General features: G+C 45.9%; 1 protein-coding gene across 5 annotated transcripts in view; it reads left to right on the top strand.

The window, feature by feature from the left end:
* Positions 1-11,749: 11,749 nt before the first annotated feature.
* LOC311109672 (KH domain-containing RNA-binding protein QKI) overlaps positions 11,750-25,798 on the top strand; it is a gene marked incomplete at both ends in the record, with an annotated part of 77,633 nt that continues 63,584 nt past the window's right edge. For all 5 annotated transcript variants that reach the window (XM_084152633.1, XM_084152632.1, XM_084152630.1 and 2 more), the window contains one exon: positions 11,750-11,891. In XM_084152633.1, coding sequence (XP_084008759.1) covers positions 11,750-11,891 — 142 coding nt within the window. The remainder of the gene's footprint in view (positions 11,892-25,798) is intronic.

Genomic DNA, 25,798 nt, shown 5'->3' with positions numbered 1-25,798 from the left:
GCATCCAAATATTACACTTGATATACATCATAGAAGACTGAAATGTAACAAAACCGTTTTTAATTTTAATTGTATGATGTTTATTAATTATGAAATTATGAAAAATATGAATAACATTCCACCCATGTGGCCACTAGGTCATTTGACTTCAGGAAAGGGTTTTAATGTAATACTACTAGCCACATAGCAATTTTATGAAGTTGGCTTTAGCTGGCCCAGGTATAGTGCCTTGCAAAAGTATTCAACCCCCTTGGCGTTTTTCCTATTTTGTTGCATTACAACCTGTAATTTAAATTGATTTTTATTTGGATTTCATGTAATGAACATACACAAAATAGTCCAAATTGGTGAAGTGTAATGAAAAAAATTACTTGTTTCAAAAAATTCTAAAAAATAAATAACGGAAAAGTGGTGCATGCATATGTATTCACCCCTTTGCTATGAAGCTCCTAAATAAGATCTGGTGCAACCAATAACCTTCCGAAGTCACATAATTAGTTAAACAAAGTCCACCTGTGTGCAATCTAAGTGTCACATGATCTGTCACATGATCTCAGTATATATACACCTGTTCTGAAAGGCCCCAGAGTCTGCAACACCACTAAGCAAGGGGCACCACCAAGCAAGTGGCACCATGAAGACCAAGGAGCTCTCTAAACAGGTCAGGGACAAAGTTGTGGAGAAGTACAGATCAGGGTTGGGTTATAAAAAAATATCTGAAACTTTGAACATCCCACGGAGCACCATTAAATCCATTTTTTAAAAATTGAAAGAATATGGCATCACAACAAACCTGCCAAGAGAGGGCCGCCCACCAAAACTCACGGACCAGGCAAGGCATTAATCAGAGAGGCAACAAAGAGACCAAAGATAACCCTGAAGGAGCTGCAAAGCTCCACATTGGAGATTGGAGTATCTGTCCATAGGACCACTTTAAGCTGTACACTCCACAGAGCTGGGCTTTACGGATGACTGACCAGAAAAAACCCATTGGTTAAAAAAATAAATAAGCAAACACGTTTGGTGTTCGCCAAAAGGTATGTGGGAGACTCCCCAAACATATGGAAGAAGGTACTCTGGTCAGATGAGACTAAAATTGAGCTTTTTGGCCATCAAGGAAAATGTCTGGCGCAAACCCAACACCTCTCATCACCCCGAGAACACCATCCCCACAGTGACGCATGCTGATGTTTTTCATCGGCAAGGACTGGGAAACTGGTCAGAATTGAAGGAATGATGGATGGTGCTAAATACAGGGAAATTATTGAGGGAAACCTGATTCAGTCTTCCAGAGATTTGAGACTGGGACGGAGGTTCACCTTCCAGCAGGACAATGACCCTAAGCATATCGCTAATGCAACACTCAAGTGGTTTAAGGGGAAACATTTAAATGTCTTGGAATGGCCTAGTCAAAGCCCAGACCTCAATCCAATTGAGAATCTGTGGTATGACTTAAAGATTGCTGTACACCAGCGGAACCCATCCAACTTGAAGGAGCTAGAGCAGTTTTGCCTTAAAGAATGGGCAAAAATCCCAGTGGCTAGATGTGCCAAGCTTATAGAGACATACCCCAAGAGACTTGCAGCTGTAATTGTTGCAAAAGGTGGCTCTACAAAGTATTGATTTTGGGGGTGTGAATAGTTATGCACGCACAAGTTTTCTGTTTTTTTGTTTGTTTCACAAGAAGAAATATTTTGCATCTTCAAAGTGGTAGGCATGTTGTGTAAATCAAATGATACAACCCCCCCCAAAATCCTTTTTAATTCCAGGTTGTAAGGCAACAAAATAGGAAAAATGCCAAGGGGGGTGAATACTTTCGCAAGACACTGTAGGTTCCCAATATCCCAACCTCATAACTAGCTACCAAATCAAATCAAATTGCACAGTGCATTCGGAAAGTATTCAGACACTTTCCCCTTTTCCACATTTTGTTACATTACAGCCTTATTCTAAAATGGATTAAATAAAAACATTTCCTCATCAATCTACACAGAATAATGACAAAGCAAAAACAAGTTTTTAGACATTTTTGCAAATGTATTACAAATAAAAAACAGAAATACCTTATTTACATAAGTATTCAGACCTTTGCTATGAGACTCGGAATTGAGCTCAGGTGCATCCTGTTTCCATTGATCATCCTTGAGATGTTTCTATAACTTGATTGGAGTCCACCTGTGGTACATTCAAATGATTGGACATGATTTGGAAATGCACACGCCTGTCTTTATAAGGTCCCACAGTTGACAGTGCATGTCAGAGCAAAAACCAAGCCATGAGGTTGAAGAAATTGTCCATAGAGCTCCGAGACAGGATTGTGTCGAGAAACAGATCTGGAGAAGGGTACCAAAACATTTCTGCAGCATTGAAGGTCCCCAATAACACAGTAGCCTCAATCATTCTGAAATGGAAGAAGTTTGGAACCACCAAGACTCTTCCTAGAGCTGGCAGCCCCATTAAAACGTGGTTTTAATGTTAATAATTTGGTTGTTATTCCATTGGTTACCTCGAGGCAGATGCCCTATGGACTTTATCCAACATGTTACTGGGCCCACCCATAACCGCGGCCATACTCTGGACCTGGTAATTACCAAGGGGCTTTCTATTGACATATCCTCTATTGTTGATGTTGCTTTAACTGATCACCACTGTGTATTTTTATCTACCTTGTTGCCCATAGCACAGGATAATACTGAACACATTATTAAGAAATACTATCTTATCGGTTGGCCTCTCTGGTCCAGTTCTAAATTGGTTTAGGACCTATTTAACCGGTCAAGAGTTTTTTGTCACCCTTGGTGAACATAACTCAGAAAAAATACATATCACGTGGCATTCCACAAGGTTCGATTTTGAGTCCGGTACTGTTCAGTTTATATATGTTACCCCTTAGCAGCATTATCAGAAATCACAGCATTGATTTCCCTGCTATGCAGACGATACACAACTTTACATTTCTATGTCACCAGAGGATTTTAGCTCCACGGATAAACTATTAGACTGTATTAGTGATTTAAAATTGATGGATGGTTCACAACTTCCTCCAGCTAAATGAAGACAAGACAGAGGTGCTTATTGTTGGAGGCAAAGCACAGAGAGAGAATCTAGCTGCACATTTTAATTAACGGGCAATTAAGATAAAACACCAGGTAAAAAACCTAGGTGTTATTTTAGATTCTGAGCAGGTTTTCATCAAGGATCTCTCTGTACTTTGCTCCGTTCATCTTTCCCTCGATCCTGACTAGTCTCCCAGTCCCTGCCGCTGAGAAACATCCCCACAGCATGATGCTGCCACCACCATGCTTCACCGTAGGGATGGTGCCAGATTCCCTCCAGACGTGACACTTGGCATTCAGGCCAAAGAGTTCAATCTTGGTTTCATCAGACCTGATCTGAGAGTCTTTAGGTGCCTTTTGGCAAACTCCAAGCGGGCTGTCATGTGCCTTTTACTGAGGAGTGGCTTCCGTCTGGCCACTCTACCAATAAGGCCTGATTGGTGGAGTGCTGCAGAGATGGTTGTCCTTCTGGAAGGTTCTCCCATCTCCACAGAGGAACTCTGGAGCTCTTTCAGGGTGACCATTGGGTTCGTGGTCACCTCCCTGACCAAGGCCCTTCTCCCCCGATTGCTCAGTTTAGCCGGCGGCAAGCTCTAGGAAGACTTTGGTGGTTCCAAACTTCTCCCATTTAAGAATGATTGAGGCCACTGTGTTCTTGGGGACCTTCAATGCTGCAGACATTTTTTGGTACCCTTCCCCAGATCTGTGCCTTGACACAGTCCTGTCTCGGAGCTCTACGGACAATTCCTTCGACCTCATGGCTTGGTTTCTGCTCTGACATGCACTGTCAACTGAAGGACCTTATATATACAGGTGTGTGCCTTTCTAAATCATGTCCAATCAATTGTATTTACCACAGGTGGACTCCAATCAAGTTGAAGAAACATCTCAAGGATGATCAATGGAAACAGGATGCACCTGAGCTCAATTTCGAGTCTCATAGCAAAGGGTCTGAATACGTATGTAAATAAGGTATTTCTGTTTTTGATTTTGTATAAATTAGCAAAAATTCTAAAAACCTGTTTTCGCTTTGTCATTATGGGGTATTGTGTGTAGATGTCAAGGTTGGCTGTAGGTGGGTGTATGGGTGGAATCAAGCGCAAGGACACCGAAGTCAATAATCCAAAAGACTTTAGTCAAAATTACCAATAAGGCAAACAGGAAAACTCGCCCGAAGGCGGAACGACGCACGTAGGCGACCAAAATAAAGGCGCACGAAAACAGGTGCGTAAATACGCTCCAGCGCAGTGGAGTAGTAAGCTCAACCGAGCGAAATAGTCAAACGACCAGCAAATACGACAGAACACGAAACAATAACACACAACACCTGACAAACACAACGAGAACTAAATAGGACACTAATGACACTAAATGATAACAGGTGTGAAAACAATCAGACAAAAGCAAACGAACATGAAACATACAACGGTGGCAGCTAGTATTCCGGAGACAACGAACGCCGAAGCCTGCCCGAACAAGGAAGAGAGGCAGCCTCGGCCGAAACCGTGACAGTACCCCCCCCCCCTTGACGCGCGGCTCCAGACGTGCGCCGACTCCGGCCTCGGGGACGACCCGGAGGACGCGGAGCAGGGTGCGTCGGGTGCCCACGATGGAATTCCGTCAGGAGAGACGGGTCCAAAATGTCTCTCCTCGGCACCCAGCACCGCTCCTCCGGACCGTACCCCTCCCACTCCACTAGATACTGGAGACCCCCCATCCGACGTCTCGAATCCAAGATGGACCTCACGGAGTACGCCGGTGCCCCCTCGATGTCCAATGGGGGCGGAGGAGTCTCCCTGATCTCACTTTCCTGGAGTGGGCCAGCTACCACTGGCCTGAGAAGGGACACATGGAACGAGGGGTTAATACTTTTATATTCAACAGGTAGCTGTAATTTATAACACACCTCGTTCAACCTTCCCAGGACTTTAAATGGCCCTACAAACCGCCGACCCAGTTTCCGACAGGGCAGGCGGAGGGGCAGGTTTCTGGTAGAGAGCCAGACTCGATCACCAGGTGCGTACACCGGTCCCTCACTGCGGTGGAGATCGGCGCTCGCCTTATGACGTCGGAGGGCCCGCTGCAGGTGGACGTGTGCAGCGTTCCATGTCTCCTCCGAGCGCCTCGCCCACTCATCCACCGCAGGAGCCTCGATCTGGCTCTGCTGCCAGGGTGCCAGAACCGGCTGGTAACCTAACACACATTGGAAAGGGGTTAGGTTAGTGGAGGAATGGCGTAGGGAATTCTGGGCCATTTCGGCCCAGGGAACGTACCTTGCCCACTCCTCCGGCCGGTCCTGGCAGTATGTTCTTAGAAACCTACCCACATCCTGGTTTACACGTTCCACCTGCCCATTACTCTCCGGGTGGTAACCCGAGGTGAGGCTCACCGAGACCCCCAACCGCTCCATAAAGGCCCTCCAGACTCTGGAGGTAAATTGGGGACCTCGATCAGACACAATATCCTCGGGTACCCCGTAGTGCCGGAACACATGGGTGAATAAGGCTTCGGCAGTTTGCAGGGCGGTAGGAAGGCCCGGCATGGGGAGCAAACGACAGGCCTTAGAAAACCGGTCCACAACGACCAGTATAGTGGTATTCCCCTGTGACGGAGGAAGGTCAGTAAGGAAATCCACCGAGAGGTGGGACCATGGTCGTTGTGGCACGGGCAGGGGTAGTAACTTACCCCTAGGCAGATGTCTAGGCGCCTTACACTGGGCGCACACCGAGCAGGAGGAAACATAAACCCTCACATCCCTTGCCAACGTGGGCCACCAGTACTTGGTACTAAGACAGTGCACTGTCCGGCCGATACCCGGATGTCCAGAGGAGGGTGACGTGTGAGCCCAATAGATCAATCGATCCCGAACCTCGAGCGGAACGTACTTCCGACCCTCCGGGCACTGTGGCGGACTAGGGTCGGTGCGTAACGCCCGCTCGAGCTCAGCATCGACCTCCCACACTACCGGTGCCACCAGACACGACTCCGGCAGTATGGGAGTGGGCTCCACGGACCTCTCCTCCATGTCATACCGCCGAGACAGCGCATCTGCCTTACCGTTCTGGGACCCAGGGATGTACGTGATCTTAAACGTAAACCGGGTCAAAAACATACTCCATCTAGCCTGCCGAGGGTTTAGCCTCCTCGCTGCCCGGATGTACTCCAGGTTACGGTGGTCCGTCAAAATGAGGAAAAGGTGTTGAGCCCCCTCAAGCCAGTGCCTCCACACCTTTAGGGCCTGTACCACGGCTAACAGCTCCCTGTCCCCTACGTCATAGTTTCGCTCCGCCGGACTGAGCTTTTTTGAATAAAAAGCACAGGGGCGGAGTTTAGGTGGCGCGCCTGACCGTTGTGAAAGCACGGCTCCTATACCGGCCTCAGACGCGTCAACCTCTACCTGAAATGGTAAAGAGGGATCCGGATGCGCCAGCACCGGAGCCGAGGTAAACAGGTCCTTCAGCCTCCCAAACGCCCTGTCCGCCTCGGCCGACCACTGCAGACGCACCGGACCCCCCTTCAAGAGAGACGTGATGGGAGCTGCCACCTGTCCAAAACCCCGGATAAACCTCCGGTAGTAATTCGCAAACCCCAAAAACTGCTGCACCTCCTTCACAGTGGTTGGTGTTTGCCAATTACGCACGGCCGACACACGGTCTACCTCCATCTTCACCCCTGACGCAGACAACTGATACCCCAAAAAGGAGACCGACTCCTGGAAAAACAGACACTTCTCTGCCTTAACATACAGGTCGTGCTCCACCAGCCTCCGCAACACTCTGCGCACCAGGGCCACATGCTCGACACGGGTAGGCGAGTACACGAGAATGTCATCAATGTACACAACGACCCCCTGCCCCTGCATGTCCCTGAAGATCTCATCCACGAATGATTGGAAAACTGACGGAGCGTTCATCAACCCGTATGGCATGACAAGATACTCGTAATGGCCCGAGGTGGTACTAAAGGCTGTCTTCCATTCATCGCCCCCCCTGATGCGCACCAAGTTGTACGCGCTCCTGAGATCTAATTTCGTGAAGAAACGCGCCCCATGCAAGGACTCAGTCATGGTCGCAATCAGCGGGAGTGGATAACTATACTTCACCGTGATCTGATTGAGACCACGGTAATCGATGCACGGGCGCAAACCACCATCCTTCTTCTTCACAAAAAAGAAACTCGAGGACGCAGGGGAAGTGGAAGGCCGTATGTATCCTTGTCTCAGAGATTCGTCTATGTAAGTCTCCATAGCTTTCTTCTCCTCCTGAGACAGAGGATTCACATGACTCCGCGGGAGCGCAGCTCCTGCCTGGAGGTCTATCGCACAATCTCCCTGCCTATGGGGCGGCAACTGCGTCGCCCTCGACTTACTAAACGCAATAGCCAAATCCCCATACTCAGGGGGAACGTGCAATGCGGGCACCTGGTTTGGACTCTCCACCGAGGTAGCCCCTACGGAAACGCCTAAACATCTACCCACACACTGGGCAGACCACTCCATCAGAGCCCTCTCCTGCCACGAAATAGATGGGTTATGGGTACTCAACCAGGGCAGGCCCAGCACCACCGGATACGCAGGAGAGGCAATCAGAAATAGCTGAATCATCTCCTGATGACCCCCCTGCGCAGACATCCTAAGTGGCGCAGTGACCTCCCTGATCAAGCCCGCCCCCAACGGACGGCTATCTAGGGCATGAACGGGGAAAGGGACATCAACAGGAAGAAGGGGAATCCCTAAAGCTAAACAAAACTTCTTATCAATAAAATTCCCAGCCGCGCCTGAATCTACCAGCGCCTTATGCTGGGAATGAGGTGCTACCTGTGGAAAACTCACAGGCATACAGAAATGTGTAGCAGAGAGCTCTGGGTGAGTGGGGCGCCTACTCACCTGGAAGGAATCCCCAGTGCGGGACCTGTCGTCCTCTCCCTTAGGAGGCCATCCCCAGCACCTAGCCGCGGTGTGTCCTCCCCGACCACAGTTGGTGCAGGGGATGGACCCCCTAGTAAGCCGACCCCTCCTCTCTCTAGCTCCATGGGGCACGGCTCGGAGGCGCTGGAGGGTGAAATGGACGGACCCCCCTCGGGACGTCCGCGGGTAGCTAGCAGGTTATCCAGCCTGATGGACATGTCGACCAACTGGTCGAACGTGAGGCTGGTGTCCCTACAGGCCAGCTCCCGACGGACGTCCTCTCGTAGACTACATCTGTAGTGATCGACGAGAGCCCGATCATTCCACCCTGCATCCGCCGCTAGAGTACGAAATTCGAGAGCGAACTCCTGGGCACTCCTCCTCCCCTGCCGGAGGAAGACCAGACGCTCCCCCGCCGCTTTCCCCTCCGGGGGATGGTCAAACACCGCCTTGAAGCGGCGGGAGAACTCGTCGTAGGTTATAGTGTCCGCGTCGATCCTCCTCCACTCCGCGTTGGCCCATGCCAACGCCTTCCCGGACAGGCAGGAGATCAGGGCGGACACGCTCTCATGTCCCGAGGGCGCCGGGTGCACGGTGGCCAGGTACAGCTCCACCTGGAGAAGGAAACCCTGGCACCCGGCCGCGGTCCCATCGTAAGCCCTCGGGAGCGAGAGTCGGACTCCTCGAGGTTCCGGTGCGGGAATGGGCTGACTGGCCGATGGTGCTGGCAGGGAGGGTGGTGGTGGCGGCGTTCCCCAGCCTCGGATGGTAGTGATCACCTCCTGCAGTGCGGTCCCCATCTGCTGGATCTGGTCGCCTTGTTGGAGGACCCTGTCCTCCAGCGTCGCCTGGGCTGCAGCGGCTCCTGCTGATTCCATACTGTGGGTGTGTTATTCTGTCAAGGTTGGCTGTAGGTGGGTGTATGGGTGGAATCAAGCGCAAGGACACCGAAGTCAATAATCCAAAAGACTTTAGTCAAAATTACCAATAAGGCAAACAGGAAAACTCGCCCGAAGGCGGAACGACGCACGTAGGCGACCAAAATAAAGGCGCACGAAAACAGGTGCGTAAATACGCTCCAGCGCAGTGGAGTAGTAAGCTCAACCGAGCGAAATAGTCAAACGACCAGCAAATACGACAGAACACGAAACAATAACACACAACTCCTGACAAACACAACGAGAACTAAATAGGACACTAATGACACTAAATGATAACAGGTGTGAAAACAATCAGACAAAAGCAAACGAACATGAAACATACAACGGTGGCAGCTAGTATTCCGGAGACAACGAACGCCGAAGCCTGCCCGAACAAGGAAGAGAGGCAGCCTCGGCCGAAACCGTGACAGTAGATTGATGAAGATTTTTTTGTATTTAATCAATTTTAGAATAAGGCTGTAATGTAACAAAATGTGGAAAAAGTGAAGGGGTCTGAATACTTTCCGAATGCACTGTATGTCCGTTGGATTGGGACAGATCAACGCCACCCGACTCATCGACAGCTTTGCTATAGGAGGTATTTAAAACTGAGATACACTATGTATACAAAAGTATGTGGACACCCCTTTAAATTAGTGGATTCTGCTATTTCAGCCACACCCGTTGCTGACAGATGTATAAAATCGAGCACACAGCCATGCGATCTCCATAGACTGACATTGGCAGTAGAATGGCTTTACTGAAAAGCTTAGTGACTTTCAATAGGGCACCGTCATAGCATGCCACCTTTCCAACAAGTCAGTCTGTCAAATAACTGCCTTTCAAGAGCTGCCCCGGTCAACTGTAAGTGCTGTTGTTCTGAAGTGTAAACTTCTAGGAGTGAGAACGGCTCAGCCGCGAAGTGTTAGGGCATACAAGCTCACAGAACGGGACCGCAGAGTGCTGAAGCGTGTAGGCCATAAAAATCGTCTATCCTTGGTTGCAACACTCACTACCGAATTCCAAACTGCCTCTGGAAGCAATGTCAGCACAAGAAATGTTAGTCAGGAACTTCATGAAATGGGTTTCATTGGCCGAGCAGCCGCACACAAGGCTAAGATCACCATGCGCAATGCCAAGTGTCGGCCGGAGTGGTGTAAAGCTCGATGCCATTGGACTCTGGAGCAGTGGAAACATGTTCTCTGGAGTGATGAACCACCATCTGGCAGTCCGACGGATTAATCTGGGTTTGGCGGATGCCAGGAGAACGCTACTTGCCCCAATGCATAGTGCCAACTGTAAAGTTTGGTGGAGGAAGAATAATGGTCTGGGGCTGTTTTTCATGGTTCAGGCTAGGCCCCTTAGTTCCAGTGAAGGGAAATCTTAACACTACAGCATACAATGACATTCTAAACGATTTTGTGCTTCCAACTTTGTGGCAACAGTTTGGGGAAGGCCCTTTCCTGTTTCAGCATGACAATGCCCCTGTGCACAAAGCGAGGTCCATACAGAAATGGTTTGACTGGCCTGCACAGAGCCCTGACCTCAACCCCATTGAAAACCTTTGAGATGAATTGGAACACCGACTGCGAGCCCAGGCCTAATCGCCCAACATCAGTGTCCGACCTCACTAATGCTCTTGTGGCTGAATGGAAGCAAATCCCCGCAGGATGACGCCCCTGGGCCCGGATGGGCTGGGCCCAGTTAGGGTGGGCCCAAGCCCACCCACTGGGGAGCCAGGCCCACCCAATCAGATTGGGACATAATTTGTCTTTTTACCTAAACATGCAAACACCATCAAAGAGAATTCATAGCAAGTGGTGCACTGGGTTAGTCAGATTTGATTAAATATAATCGAACAGATGAACAGGAATGACATTCACTCTCACGGGATAGGTTGCCAAAAAGAACTAACTGAAAACCACACCCCCAATAAGCCACAAATATGACTGCATTATGTCACTGTGCTTCTATGGCTATATGCACCATGCCACTGCCTATTTCATTCATTCATCTAGCAACCAGGACAGGTCATAATCCAGTGCCTTTATCACAGTCAACACACCTATATTTGACCTTAAGTTTGCTTGAAATATTGTTAATTTTCTCTCAGCCTCATGGTTAAATGTGTAGAATAGCATGAGGTGAACTATGAAACTGCACATTTTCCTCTCTGACCCATGGCAAAATGTGTAGAATTGCAGAAAATTAGCTTAGCTTTGTGTAAATATGTGCACACGCATTTGTCCACGCGCGCCTCAGCTCTCGGCTGCGAAACTCTGCTGTGAAGTTTGGTCATGTGACCGGCTAGCGAGCCCAGGCGAAACACAGCCAGACGGTTACAGGAGACCGAATGCCAGCTTCATTGAAAAAGCTCTGTTATCGAGAGTAGAGACAGGAGGGACAGACGTTTTCAGTGTGCAGACACACACATAACAACACACAGAAAGCTCTGGGGAACTCGGGGAAAGGGACATTTTCACAGCCTCAAGAACCTCGGTAGGAGAAAGCAGAAGACACATCGTTTGAAAAGATAAATCAAGCGCAGTGGACACGCGGGAGTTGATTATTCATTCCGATAACTTATATAAGGGCAACTTAAAAATAAAAAACTACCTCCGCCGTTTCATATTTTTGTTTTATTTTTCCCTTTATTTACTTTTTTCTTTATTTTATCACCTGTCCTCTGAAGAGCTTACAACCAGACGGAGGAGTAGAATTGCAGTACAGTGCGTAAAGAAATTAAACGCAGCACCAGGAGACAGAACAGCTCACTGCATTTAGCCTACCATCAAGAGACAGTATATATATATTTTTTCCATCCTTGGTTCTGTTTGAGGCTGATTTAAAAAAAAAAAAATTGGAATATGGTTGGGGAAATGGAAACCAAGGAGAAACCAAAGCCTACCCCAGACTATCTCATGCAGCTCATGAATGATAAGAAACTGATGAGCAGCCTACCCAACTTCTGCGGAATTTTTAACCACCTCGAACGGCTGCTTGATGAAGGTAAATTTGGGATCAATGTGTGTGAATAGACAAACACCCTAAATTAAGGTAACATTACATATGTGGTAGTTTATGATACAGTATGTGCATGGATCCCACAGACGTATTCTCTCATAGTGAAAGTGCTGCCTCCCTTCCTTTTTACATAGGTCAACGTTGGGAGCATTTGTTGCTTTCTGTGGACTGAAATCATGAGCAATGCAGGCGTGAATGTGTTGTCATCATTGGAAAAAATAATTATATCAATGCATATACAACAGTAGGCTAGTCTACAGTTCTGAATTGTTCCCAATACCCAGGTTTGCATTCGTTTTACGCTAGCCTCCCAAGCTTCAGGCTTTTCACTTGAAGAGCACACCAGTACTTTTATTCTTGCGTGCTTTAATCCCACTCATGTTGACATAAAACATTTGATTAACAGGTGAAACCCTAGCCTACCTAAATAGAAAGAAAGATTAAAATCTGTTTAGTGATTCACGTATTCTTCAGGCAGTTATTTTAGAGTTAACCTAAACTGGACATCGCTTTTGGACTCAAGGTAATATTTCAAGGTAATAAACAATGTATGAGGTGGAGGAAAAAGTCAAACATTTGTCTACATTTGGAAAATAGTTTTTGAAGAAATGTTGAATACTTTGTCCCTACCTACACAGCCAATAGTGTAACCAATTGCACCGTTATCCTCACAGCGCAATGAAGAGTGAAACATTTCTCACTCCGTGCAGCCAAACCGGCTTTAAAAATATATACTATTTTCCCCTGAGAATATTAGTGAAACAATAACGCATGATATTAGGCTACATTTCGTGTTTTTCTTTAAAATGTTGTGTCCTTCAATCATGTCTATTGTAGTTGATATAGATAGGCAATAATGTGTGGGAGTTGGCGTGCTAGAGAGACTGTTGGGGAATTTGGTGGATGAGGCGCCAGGGGGCTCCCACCGGGTTTAGGCTTCATCTTCTTTTATCGTCCATCTCTTTGGGTACCATTTTCCCCTCAACATTCTGCTACCTTTCACTTTTTAAATTATTTAGGCCTACTAAACTATTTTATATATATCAGACTTTTGAATGCCTCATTAGAGCCTGTGATGTTTTATTGGAAGTCTCTTTTTGAGATTAGGATAGGGTTTTATGCTTTTCCATTCATCCCAAATCATTTCATACCCATTCACTATGGCAGCCTGCCTTGCGTTGCCTACATAGGCTATATGCCAGCAATTTCAGAAATGTTTTGGTGAGTTCAAGAGTTCAGTTTTTTGTTAGTGTACATGAGGCTCCAGTGAATTAGTTAATTTAGTTTATTTAGGTTATATCCTACACTACTGGTTGGGGGAAAAGTGACAATTGACTGAGTAATGTCCACAGGTAGAATTGCGCAATGCCTAGACCCTAGACCAATGGTAGTCAACTAGATTCAGCCACGGGACGATTTTTGTCGGGGCGAATGGTCGGGGGGCCAGCAAATAATAATAATAATTTGTACACTGCAAAATTGACCACAACTAAGCCCTCAAAAATATTGTATATGAAAATAACAATAATGTCATACCTTGATTAAATTGAGACACAATCACATCCTTTTATCTTTATTTGTGGGAATATTTGGGGACAGATTTTCATAAATTATATATTTTTTTTGCAGAATTCCTGGTGATTTTACAGTCTTTTTTTACCCAAAACTAAAACGGGGAGCCCAAAAAAATCACTCACGGGATGGTTGTGTGCCCACGGGCCGCCTGTTGCCGACCTCTGCCCTAGACCTATACCTCCGCCTCCTATTTCAGGGGCGCGTTCAGCAGGACACAACGTTTTAGAACGTTCAGATAGAAAGATGAGAGAAACACTTGAGGAATCACGGCTCTATTTGTGGTATTTCTATCTGCAACGTTCCCAATTGTTTTAGTTCTTAACATTACCCAAGTGTTTCTCTCATCTTGTCCCGTGAAGAAAATATTGGTATTTTTAGTGAGAGGTAATGTTTAAGAACGTCTAACCGCCCATGTCAAATCTAATTTACCATGTGTGTGCAAAACAAGTGCTTTCTGTATAGTTTTGATGTATGTCATGCGGTCAGTGTTATACTGTAGCTGATTCAGGGCTAGGCCGTGAAGGAGGAACACACCCAACATAGCCAAAGTGGAAGTCCCCGCATATTATTGTCAATCTGCCATGTCATATGTTCACAAATCATCATCCTTACCATTCGATTCTCAGCTCAGACGAGAGGCCCCACGTTCTCGAGGGGTCTAACTTGTCTAATGTGCCGGCTAATCACAGACACTCTCGCTCACAAGTTTCTGCTTTTCGTGTTGGTCTTGGTCTGAAGCATCGGTGCTTGATGGAGCTGCAGGCCTGCTGGTGTGAGTGAGGGGCGGGTGAGGGGTGGAGGGTTTGGGTGGTGCTGGAACACAGCTGTGTGTGAAGCAAGACTATCCCTCCGCTTCGCACAGCACCCCCCCCCCCCCCCCCCACACACACACACACAGTGTGATATTGTGTGATATTACAACTGCTTAAGAAGTACAATAAGGCACACTTAAGACAGTGTTAATGTAAAGCCCCCATGGTACATCAGAGTTCCAATGCCCTATACACTATTCTGAAGAATTCTCTCCTTCACTTCCCCTTTCACTGCATGGCTGTGCTCAATACTAGGCACTAGTGTTGTTGTTTTTAAACAGACTAATTTCAGTATCATTAGAACTGAGAAATCGTGCCTACAGTCTCAGCACTAATTGGATTGCCAATTTACAGAAACTCTTCGTCACTCAGTTGCTGTTAGTTAGTGTCTTCCTGTTAGTCTGTTCTGTATGTGGCTGCTAAGCCAGGTCTGTCTAAGTGCTGTGATGTGATGTGCAGACAGCCAGAGAGATCTCTGAGTCAGTGCATGTACGCTTTGGCCAGATAGATGGTGGGTCGAATTGAGACACTGGTTTCACTTCCACTAGCACACTCAGTTCTGACCTCCAATAATACCACAGATGACATGTAGCTGAGATATAGTTGACTCAGCCCCCCCATTCCCCTTAGCTGTGTGTGCGCACGTGTGTGTGTTATTTGATCAATAGGACATTTTGTAAATAATGATTATTCTAATCATCAATCGATTTTGCCTATGTGCCACGTGCATTCACTGTATGCGGACAGGATTACTGAGTGACACCAATCACTGGGCACAGACGTCAATTCAACGTCTATTACACGTTGGTTCAACGGAATTTCATTGAAAAGACATGGAAACAACGTTGATTCAACCAGTGTGTGCCCAGTGGGCAGGGTTACAGTAATAGAGTGGGATCGATTATGTTTGTGTGATCTGGCTACACGTATTCGTCTGAGGTAATGTGTACAATCTGATTGTTATAGGTAGGGTGAATTCACATATACAATATCCTCATTGCACTAGTCTGTAGCTGTGCTTTTCCATTGTCGGTATCTGCCAAGCGACGCTAAATCACTGGCTTTTGCAGACCTCAGCGCTTTCTAAAGGGGGGTTGGAGAGGGCTGGCGTATAAAATATCATCTACAGCTTGTGCTTGGCTGCAACATTGATCATACGTGACGCTCAGAGTCAGTGTTTTCTTCTCCCCTCTGTTGTGATCTGCTGTAGTCTGCAGTGGAGAATGAAAAGAGATAAATGAGTATGGAAACGCAGCCGCATCATTGATGGTGATGGAGGGCTATATCTCATCCCACAGAGGATGCGTTTATAGGAGATGGTTGTCTGATAACCCCAGTGCACCTGTGTGCATCGGCTGTGACTGAGAAGTGATAATAGATTGTGTGTGCATGGGGAGAGTGTGTGTGTGTGTTTGTGTTTTTGGTTTTACTATCCTTGTGGGGACCAGAAGTCCTCAAAAGGATAGTAAAACAAGGAAAATTCAGACAAGTAGGGACATTTCGCCATTCCCCACAAGGAAAAAGGCTATTCTGTGTGCATGTGCGTGCCGTGTGTGTGGGTATGTGTGTGTGTGCATGTGTGTGTGTGTACTTACATCTGTAGCCTTTAACAGCCTCCTGGTGCATCATTTTCTCATTTAGATCTCAAATTTAGATAATTGGATTACGTGTCATAATCAAAGCTATCTATCAGCCAGTGTGAATTTGCTATTAGTTTGTGTTTTTCTCCAGTGACATTCAAGTGTGGCACGGTAACGCATCACTGAACCACCTGGATTATTAATAATACTTGCTAGGTGTGTCCTGGGCAGGCGATTATGGTCAGTATGTCAGTTTCAGTGACATTACTACCGAACCATGTCTAGATGTTCATGATCAGAACGTATCAGTGACCATATGACTCAGGTAAAAGTTGTCCCAGTCATTACTGGGTATGTGAAATGAGCCCCCTTATCTGAGCACTGAGCCCGGCCCTGAGCTGTCATCTTTGAGTGATGTGTCTGCGCAGTGGCCCAGAGCAGACGATACAGCTGCGTACTGATGCGCAGACTGATGCCGCTGTTAGTGCAGATGAATGCTCTCAATGGACAATCAGTGTAGCCAGCCATGCAGGGCTGCTCCGCTCTGTAATAAAGGTGATTAATTGAATCACTGCTATAGGTACTCTGGTACTCTAGTACTGTATGTATGCCCCAGCCCCAAGGCACACTCAAATGGATGGGAGGAGAGGTTAGTAGAAGAGGGATCTGTGAGAGAGCAAGGCCAAGGCGCTTATGATGAATAACTTTTTTGGTGTGCGTGTGTGTTTCATGCCCCACTGGGTGCCGCTACTGTATGTTTTGTTTAACCAAAAATGAATTGCCCACATTAACTGTATCCAAAGTGTGTGACAACTCATTTATCTTTGTTGAGTTATTAGCTAGCTGTTATAGTATTTTCTATTGATATAGACCACTAGCACATGAATCGATTCTGGGAAATCACATTGAAGAGTGAACATGTTTTACTAGAGTGACGGTTAACAAGAAACAAGTTTACTTCCCCTGGATAGTTAGTGGTTCACTAGCGTGACAGGAGGAAGACTCTTAACAGGGGTCGTTAAACGCACTCAGTGTCCCAGACAGGCAGGAGCAGACTGCGTCAGGGAATGGTAATCAACACACACAGAGGGATGATTCCAAGGTCTCCTCTTCGCCATTAAAAGGTGGAGTCTCTTTATATCTCGCCATATTGTGACTCTGTGTCTGCCTCTGACTCACTCTCTCTCTCTCTCTCTCTCTCGCTCTCTCTCTCTCTCTCTCTCTCTTTCACTCTCTCTCTCTTCTATATCTCTCTCTCCCACTTTCTCTCTCTCTCTCTCTCTCTCTCTCTCTCTCTCTCTCTCTCTCTCTCTCTCTCTCTCTCTCTCTCTCTCTCTCTCTCTCTCTCTCTCTCTCTCTCTCTCTCTCTCTCTCTCTCTCTCTCTCTCTCTCTCTCTCTCTCTCTCTCTCTCGGTCTCTCTCTCTCTCTCTCTCTCTCTCCATCTCTCTCTCCATCTCTCTCTCTCCATCTCTCTCTCTCTCTCTCTCTCTCTCTCTCTCTCTCTCTCTCTCTCTCTCTCTCTCTCTCTCTCTCTCTCTCTCTCTCTCTCTCTCTCTCTCTATCTCAAGCATCAAGGAGTCCCAGAGAGACCAGAGAATTCTTCCAACTCATCTCACAATTAAACTAAGTGGTCCTATTCATCACATAATTGGAGTAATTAATTAATTTCAGAAGTGAAGTAGGGTTTGGTGGGGGGCTCAAAGTAAATTTATTCAGATCCTGTCCCTGTGTTGTGGAGTAATTGTTCCGTCTCTTACTTACGGCATGCACTGCAGCATTAGGAGGGATGGGGAAAATGGTACCTTAGGGATAAAGATGGTGAAGATTGTGATTTTTGGTTAGTTGATATGGTGTGTTGTTGTGTATGTTGGCGTCATGTTTTGTAGCAACAACAAAAAAGCACATCTTACCCTCTGTATTGAGTCAGTATCAACAGGTTAGAATTACACCTAGAGTACCACAACCTGACTGTTGTGGCAGATATACTATGTATGATATTGGCTCATCATAGACAGAGGGCAGGTCCCTACCAGGTCAGTCATGTGAAGTGAAAGAGGCTTTCCCTCATCCCTTTATACCCCTTAGAGTCGATTGACGCACCAGTGCATCAATCTAAGTAACATAATAAAAAATCCCCATCAAAATACATCAGTTTAAGCTAGAGATATCAGTTGGATGCGTCTCAATCCACCGCATCCGGCGATGTCGCACTTCTGCATCTGCGGTGAAAGGTGGCAGTGCTAGAGTGTTTGTCAGACCATGAGACATCCCGGAAATCGGTCGTCTTGCGAAAACGTCTGTAGTGTCCGAACGGTTTGGCCTACAAAACTATTATGCAGTGGCGTGTATTCATGGATACCAAGGTAAGCCAGGCTTCCCCATAAAATTGACCAAGGAAAAATAAATAATAATAATTTATCTCACAGGAGAAAGCATCCGACCGCGCGAAACAGTGCCCCTCTGTCTCTCTACATGTAGGCCATCTATCTGATGCTGTCTGGTCCAAACGAGTATGACATTGTTGCCCCCCGTAGCATTAAAGGCAAGGGAAGCCAGCGAGCATCTGGCCTACCTTGAAAAAAAGTATACGAAATTAGCCAATAAGCGTTGAGCTAAACTGAGCGAGCTCAACTGTGAATGGTCCTGGCGCACCAAAATAAAGTGTCAAGGGAAGCCAGCTTGGATTTGGCGTCACTCCTATCAAATCCCATTGAGAGCATACTTCATTGACAGAAAAACTTGAATTGTTGCATTTCGTTGTGTTGTTGTCCTGCGGTGTCTAGCTAACCAGCTAGCTAAAATTGTCCCATTCCTAAATTAGCCATGGATGGAGATAGGGATTTGGACTTGTGGTTTTACTTAATTCTCCATACTGGCCAATGATTATAACGGCGATTCTGATCCAACCATTAATTCATACGCCAGGGGCCTGAGAGGATGGAAGTTCCATATGTTGCTAGATGTAGAAGGCTAATGTTAACTAGCCAATGTTGCCCATGAATGGAAGTTAGGCTAGCGAGCAAGCATTTTAGCCAGGTAGCGTAGGACAACAAAAAATAAAAGTGTGTACTGTATGACAGAGTGATAGACCATTTCTTCAACATGAAAGAGAGGGTGGCGTTGGCATTTCTCTACAAGTAGGGTGAGTCAACATGTTTTTCTACACACACACGCACACAGAAATCAGAACCATGGACAGCCACATCATATTTAGCTTACGTTGATTGGACTAAATTGTTTTTTGTATCTTTTAATTGTCACTGTATTAGACTAAGCAGAGGTGATTTGATGATGTTGAAATGTTGAAGTTGAAATGGTGCTGGAATAGTGGAGCCAGCTCCTGTTTTCTTTGCGTCTTGTGGTAACTCTCTGTGGTTCTAAATCAATAGTTGTTTAGTGGTCCGAAAATGTCGGAAACATTAACTTGCTTGACCATGCTGTAGGTCATGTAACTGTCTGTTACTGTACATACAATATGCATTGTGGACTTCACTGGACAGAGGTTGCTGGTTTAAAAAAAACAAATGGAAGTATGAAGGTAGTTTTGTGCCCCAAAAAAGGTGTTAAATATGTGTAAAAAATATATATACTTCCATTATATATATATATATACACTACCAGTCAAAGGTTTGGACACACCTACTCATTCAAGGGTTGTTCTTTATTTTTACTATTATTTACATTGTAGAATAATAGTGAAGACATCAAAACTATGAAATAACACATATGGAATCATGTAGGAACCAAAAGAAAGATCTAAACATGATCACTCTGCCAACCCATTCCAACCCCCACGCCCCCGTAAGACCTTGGACTAAGATCTATCCACAACAGCCAAAGGTCACTGGGTCAACGTGCTATTAGCTTAGTCATCCCTTCACAAGACTAAACACTCAATCTCACGAGACAATCAATCTCTCTATTCTTTAGAGTAGACTGCGTTGGCTCTACTAGCCGCGCTCTGTATTAATACGTATCATTATTCCGTTCTCCCTGCGATACCAGCATTATGAGAGAATACATCAGTGTGTACTTCTATAATGTATTCACATTTCTCATTTTAAAAGCACTCTTTGTAATTGAATCCCCTTTCTACCACAGAACGCTGAGTAAGTAAGGGGGGGGGGGGGGCATGAAAAAGAGCATGTGAAAAGAATGGATGAAACCTATTTTTTGAAACGTGAAAAAGCTGAAATGCTCAGGCAACATGTGACCTCATTTTTATCAATAGGTTTTGCTCTCACAAGGTTTCTCATTCTCTTGCTGCTTCCCCTCAAATGGATTGAAGCCAGTAAATAAATAATTCCAGAGGAAATGACATCCTGAAGGTTTAGGGGTGATATCTTCATCTGAGAGTCACGTGCGAGTGTGAGTAAGTGCTCTTGTTTGCGCTATGGGTCTGCTTTAGCTTATCTCAAATTATGGCTCGCGTCTACCCTTGCTTTTCAAATCAAAGCACATTAGTTAGATTGGACCACCTGTATGGAGACTGCAATGTTAATTACCCTACTGTAATTAATTTCAAAAGCCAATAAAGAATAGCACTCTACCACTGTGAGTGCTTCAAACTTTCAAGACTGTAGGTCTTCTATTTCAGTCTCTTTGAGCACAGGCTATTTTTCTTCCACTTCTCAATACAGAGTTAACGCTTCAACACATTCTGGAATTGTTGCTTGAGGAACCTTAAAGATTGATGTGTTTTCCCTCTGTCAGCAGCTCAAAGTTCAAGGTGTAGTAGGAGTTGGAGATTCCTTTTATAATTGAATCTCACCACTTTCTGAGGTGATTTTCAAATGTTCTGGGCTAGTGCCCAAGTCCACTCTAAAGGACATTCAAAGGTATCCACCTAATGAACCATCTATTAGACTGCCCAGTTGAATGCTGATAAAGAGCATCAAGACTCAGCTGTGAAAAATGATCCTTGACCTCAATTATCTTGGCTCACTAAAGGCTCAAAGGATAGATAGAGTATTCTCTACTCCTCTTTTGAAGGTGGATTATGAGTGTCTTAAGGTTTGGCTGCAAGATGTTAGATTAGTTGAAATACTGTATACCTATCTTTAGTTGAAATATTGAGGTTGAGAAGTGTGAATGATCTCTTTGGATTTGTTAAGCTGAGTTCTCATACTGCTCACAATGTGATTTCTGGTCTGAATTTTTATTTTTGTCCAGATATGCAACACTTAGTTTTATTTAGACTCTGAAAGTTTTTTTATTTCTTTCTTAGAGCTAGCTGATAATGTTTGTCGATCATTTTCGGAGTTGGGATCCTCCGTCCGACCTCCTGTCCCCAAAACATGTGATATCTGCAGCCACTCATTCACAAGCATTAAAACATTAACTCCTTAACTGCATGTCTCGTGACAGCACAACCCAATTATGTCAGCCTAAGCCAGAGCATGCAGAACAGCGGAGGAATGTTTAATCAGTATGTTGCTGTGTTTATCCACAAATGAAATCACTGAGCACAGTTTGTATCTCATATATTTGCCTTAGCTGTGTGGCTAAATGTGACCACGGGTCAGCATAACTGCCTACTAATGTTTGCGCAGGCTTCAAGCATAGTTGTAAATTTACCAAATGTGGCCTGTTCAGTATCTCACAGTCTCGCATTTGCTCAGTGTCTTTCTGAGTGTCTTACACTATCTCAATGTCTCTGAGCGTCTCACATTAGCTCAATGTCTCTGAGCGTCTCACATTAGCTCAATGTCTCTGAGCGTCTCACATTAGCTCAATGTCTCTGAGCGTCTCACATTAGCTCAATGTCTCGGAGTGTCTAACATTAGCTCAGTATCTCATAGCATCAGTGTCTCACTCTATCTCAGTGTCTCTCAGTATCTCAAATCAAATCAAAGTTTATTGGTCGCGTACACAGATTTGCAGATGTTATCGCAGGTGCAGTGAAATGCTTGTGTTTCTAGCTCCAACAGTGCAGTAATACCTAGAAATACAAAACAATACACACATAATACAAAAAATACAAAAGAAGAAATTAAGAAATAGTCCGGAATATAAATATATATAATAGTGTATAGACATTATGGGCAGTATGTGAATAGAACAGGTGTGTTCAGCAGTAGTTATATAGGATGAGCCATGACTAGAATACGGTATATACATATAAAGTGAGTAAAACAGTATGTAAACATTAATAAAGTGACCAGTGTTCAGTGGGAGCAGTCTCTAAGGTGCAGGGTAGAGTACTGGGTGGTAGCCGGCTAGTCACAGTGTCTAAGGTTCAGGGAAGGGTACTGGGCGGAAGCCAGCTAGTGGTGACTGTTTTAACTGTCTGATGGCCTGGAGATAGAAGCTTTTTATCAGTCTCTCATTCCCAGCTTTGATGCATCTGTACTGTCTCCGCCTTCTAGATGGTATCGGGGTGAACAAGCCATGGCTAGGGTGTCACTCTAATTCAGTGTCTCTGCGTGTCTTTCCTCCAGTTTGTCTTTGCCCAGGCCTGTAGAGAGATGGTAGTGAGCCCATCAGGCATGTGGCGCTGTGTCCATATGCTTCCCTCCATCCTCAGCCCAGCACAATCCTCTCTGCTGGCACACTTTAGTCATCACCACTGAGAGTCATCATTTCCTTTGTGTTAGCACCTCCTGAGGCAGCAACTGCTCAAAAGCAGCTTTGTACACACACAGTATACCCATGCACATACACACATACAAACACATTCAATACTACCCTATACATACAGTGCATTGTGACAGTATTCAGACCCCTTGACCTTTTCCACATTTTGTTACGTTACAGCCTTATTCTAAAATTGATTAAATATTTTATTTTCTCATCACTCTACACACAATACCCCATAATGACGAAGCGAAAACAGGTTTATAGAATTTTTTGCAAATGTATTACAAATAAAAAACAGAAATACCGTATTTACGTAAGTATTCAGACCCTTTGCTATGAGACTCGAAATTGAGCTCAGGTGCATCCTGTTTCCATTGATCATCCTTGAGATGTTTCTACCACTTGATTGGAGTCCACCTATGGTAAATTCAATTGATTGGGCATGATTTGGAAAGGCACACACCTGACTATATAAGGTCCCACAGTTGACAGTGCATGTCAGAGCAAAAACCAAGCCATGAGGTCAAAGGAATTGTCCGTAGAGCTCCAATACTGGATTGTGTCGAGGCACAGATCTGGGGAAGGGTACCAAAACATTTCCCCAAGAACACAGTGGCCTCCATCATTCTTAAATGGAAGAAGTTTGGAACCACCAAGACTCTTCCTAGAGCTGGCCGCCCGGCCAAACTGAGCAATCAGGGGAGAAGGGCCTTGGTCAGGGAGGGGACCAAGAAGCCAATGGTCACTCTGACAGAGCTCCAGAGTTCCTCTGTGGAGATGGGAGAACCTTCCAGAAGGACAACCATCTCTGCAGCACTCCACCAATCAGGCCTTTATGGTAGAGTGGCCAGACGGAAGCCACTCCTCAGTAAAAGGCACATGACAGCCCGCTTGGAGTTTGCCAAAAGGCACCTAAAGACTCTCAGACCATGAGAAACAAGACCCTCTGGTCTGATGAAACCAAGATTGAACTCTTTGGCCTGAATGCCAAGCGTCACATCTGGAGGAAACCTGGCACCATCCCTACGGTGAAGCATGGTGGTGGCAGCATCATGCTGTAGGGATGTTTTTCAGCGGCAGGGACTGGGAGACTAGTCAGGATCGAGGGAAAGATGAACGGAACAAAGTACAGAGAGATCCTTGATGAAAACCTGTTCCAGGACCTCAGACTGGGGCGAAGGGTCACCTTCCAACAGGACAACAACCCTAAGCACACAGCCAAGACAATGCAGGAGTTTCTTTGGGACAAGTCTCTGAATGGTCTTGAGTGGCCCAGCCAGAGCACGGACTTGAACCCGATCAAACATCTCTGGAGAGACCTGAAAATAGCTGTGCAGCGACGCTCCCCATCCAACCTGACAAAGCTTGAGAGGATCTACAGAGAAGAATGGGAGAAACTCCCCAAATACAGGTGTGACAAGCTTGTAGCACCATACCCAAAAAGACTCAAGGCTGTAATTACTGCCAAAGGTGCTTCGACAAAGTACTGAGTAAAGGGTCTGAATACTTGTGTAAATGTGATATTTCAGTTTTACACTTTTAATACATTTGCAAAATTTTTAAAAACCAGTTTTTGCTTTGTCATTATGGGGCACTGTGTGTAGATGAGGAAAAATACAATTGAATACATTTTAGAATAAGGCTGTAACTTAACAAAATGTGGAAAAAGTCAAGGGGTCTGAATACTTTCCGAATGCACTGTACATACTGCATATACCGGTGCACAGGCTGACCTGGAGTAATTGGCTGAGCTCCTGCCCTAATCACAGGGCAGTGTATCACACAGGCACCAGGCTGACTACAATAAAAGATACAGCCTTGCTATTTTACTGTATATAGTGTGTGTCTGTATGTGTGTGTGTGTGTTTGCGCGCACATGTGCGTGTGTTTCGCTGTCTCTTGCTGTCTCTGTGTGATTATGCAACTGTGCACGCGCATGTTGCTGTGTCTGTGTGTGTATCCATCTGTGTGTGTGTGTGTGTGTGTGTGTGTGTGTACAGTCGCTACTGTCTGTGATTAGGCAGCAGGGTGGATGATGAGACCTGTCAGCCCTGTCTCCCTGATCAGACCGTGTATGGCAGCCGTCTGCACCAGCGTACAGGGGCTTTCAGAAATACTCCACTGGCTCTGCTACTAGGCTCTGCTAGCTCCACCACTCCGCCACACTAAGCTAATTGAAGTGGGTATGTGCCAGAGCAGGCAGTGCAAGAGTGCACATCCCCAATCCTCCCCCTCCTTTCTCTTCCTCCTTTCTCCTCCTCCTCTTCTCTTCTTCGTGACAGGAATGTTCGCTGCTCGAGTGTCCCTGCTCATTTTCGGAGCGTGTGACGGCAGAATCGGAGCGAGGGATTTCAGGAGGCTTTCATTAGGGCACAACTGGTTTGTGCCCAGTGGGCCCCTGAGTCAACAACGACAGTGGGATATGAGCTGCTGCCCAATGGCTGGGCATCTAAATATGGCACCTCGTCCCCCAATGACATAACCCCCCGAGATTTAGCTCCCTATTTGTGCCCCAAAATGGCATCATCACAAATCACTGGAGCTGAAGTCCAACTTGTGATGGATTGATTTAGCTGGGATCAGAGCTCTGTAGGTGGATACAAAGCAGGTACACTGTAGAGAGAGAGAGCGAAGGATGAGAAGGAGGAGATGTATTATTCTGTAGAAAGCGCAGCTCCAGATGGCGTCTCTGTTTGAGCGCTCGCCCTCATCCCCCACCTCCTGACTGAACGTTCACTCTCGATGTGGTCGCCACTCACAGAGCCCCGTAATTACTATCACAGAAGGGTGTCGGACGATACTCTCTCTGTCTCTGTCTCGCACTCTATCTGTCTCTCATGCGCTCAGTAACTTTTTTGTATTTTCTGTATGCACATCTTCCTCGCTCGTAAAAACAAAACGCTTTTTGTCTTCGTTTGTCTGTCTCCAAGTCTCTGTTTTATCTCCTATCTGTGTGTGTGTGTGTGTGTGTGTGTGTGTGTGTCTGCTGCCCTTCCCATAAAGGACGGTGATATCATATCAATCTTGTGAAGAATGTGTATGTGTGGCGCCCCACCCCCACACACACACACACACGCACACACATACACGCACACATACACTGCATCTGATAAACTGATCTCACTTACTGGGGATCAGCTGAGAAGCCCCATGTAGTCTCAGTTGAAGTACAGTAAACTCACCAGCTGCTTTTTCAGTAATAGGATCAATAGTTGTCATATCTCCTCCATTTGAATGTGGTGAGATGGTTAAGGGTTTATGGATAAAAGCTTGTGTCTGTGAGAGTCATTTGTTCTGAGGCTAGGCTAATAGTTTGTGATGTTCAGGAAAGCTGATGCTGATTGC

The sequence above is a fragment of the Coregonus lavaretus genome (genome assembly GCF_964263955.1).
Source record: "Coregonus lavaretus genome assembly, chromosome: 1".
NCBI classification, from domain to species: domain Eukaryota; kingdom Metazoa; phylum Chordata; class Actinopteri; order Salmoniformes; family Salmonidae; genus Coregonus; species Coregonus lavaretus.
The sequence above is the reverse complement of the archived record's forward strand: the minus strand, read 5'-3'. Positions and strand labels throughout refer to the sequence as shown.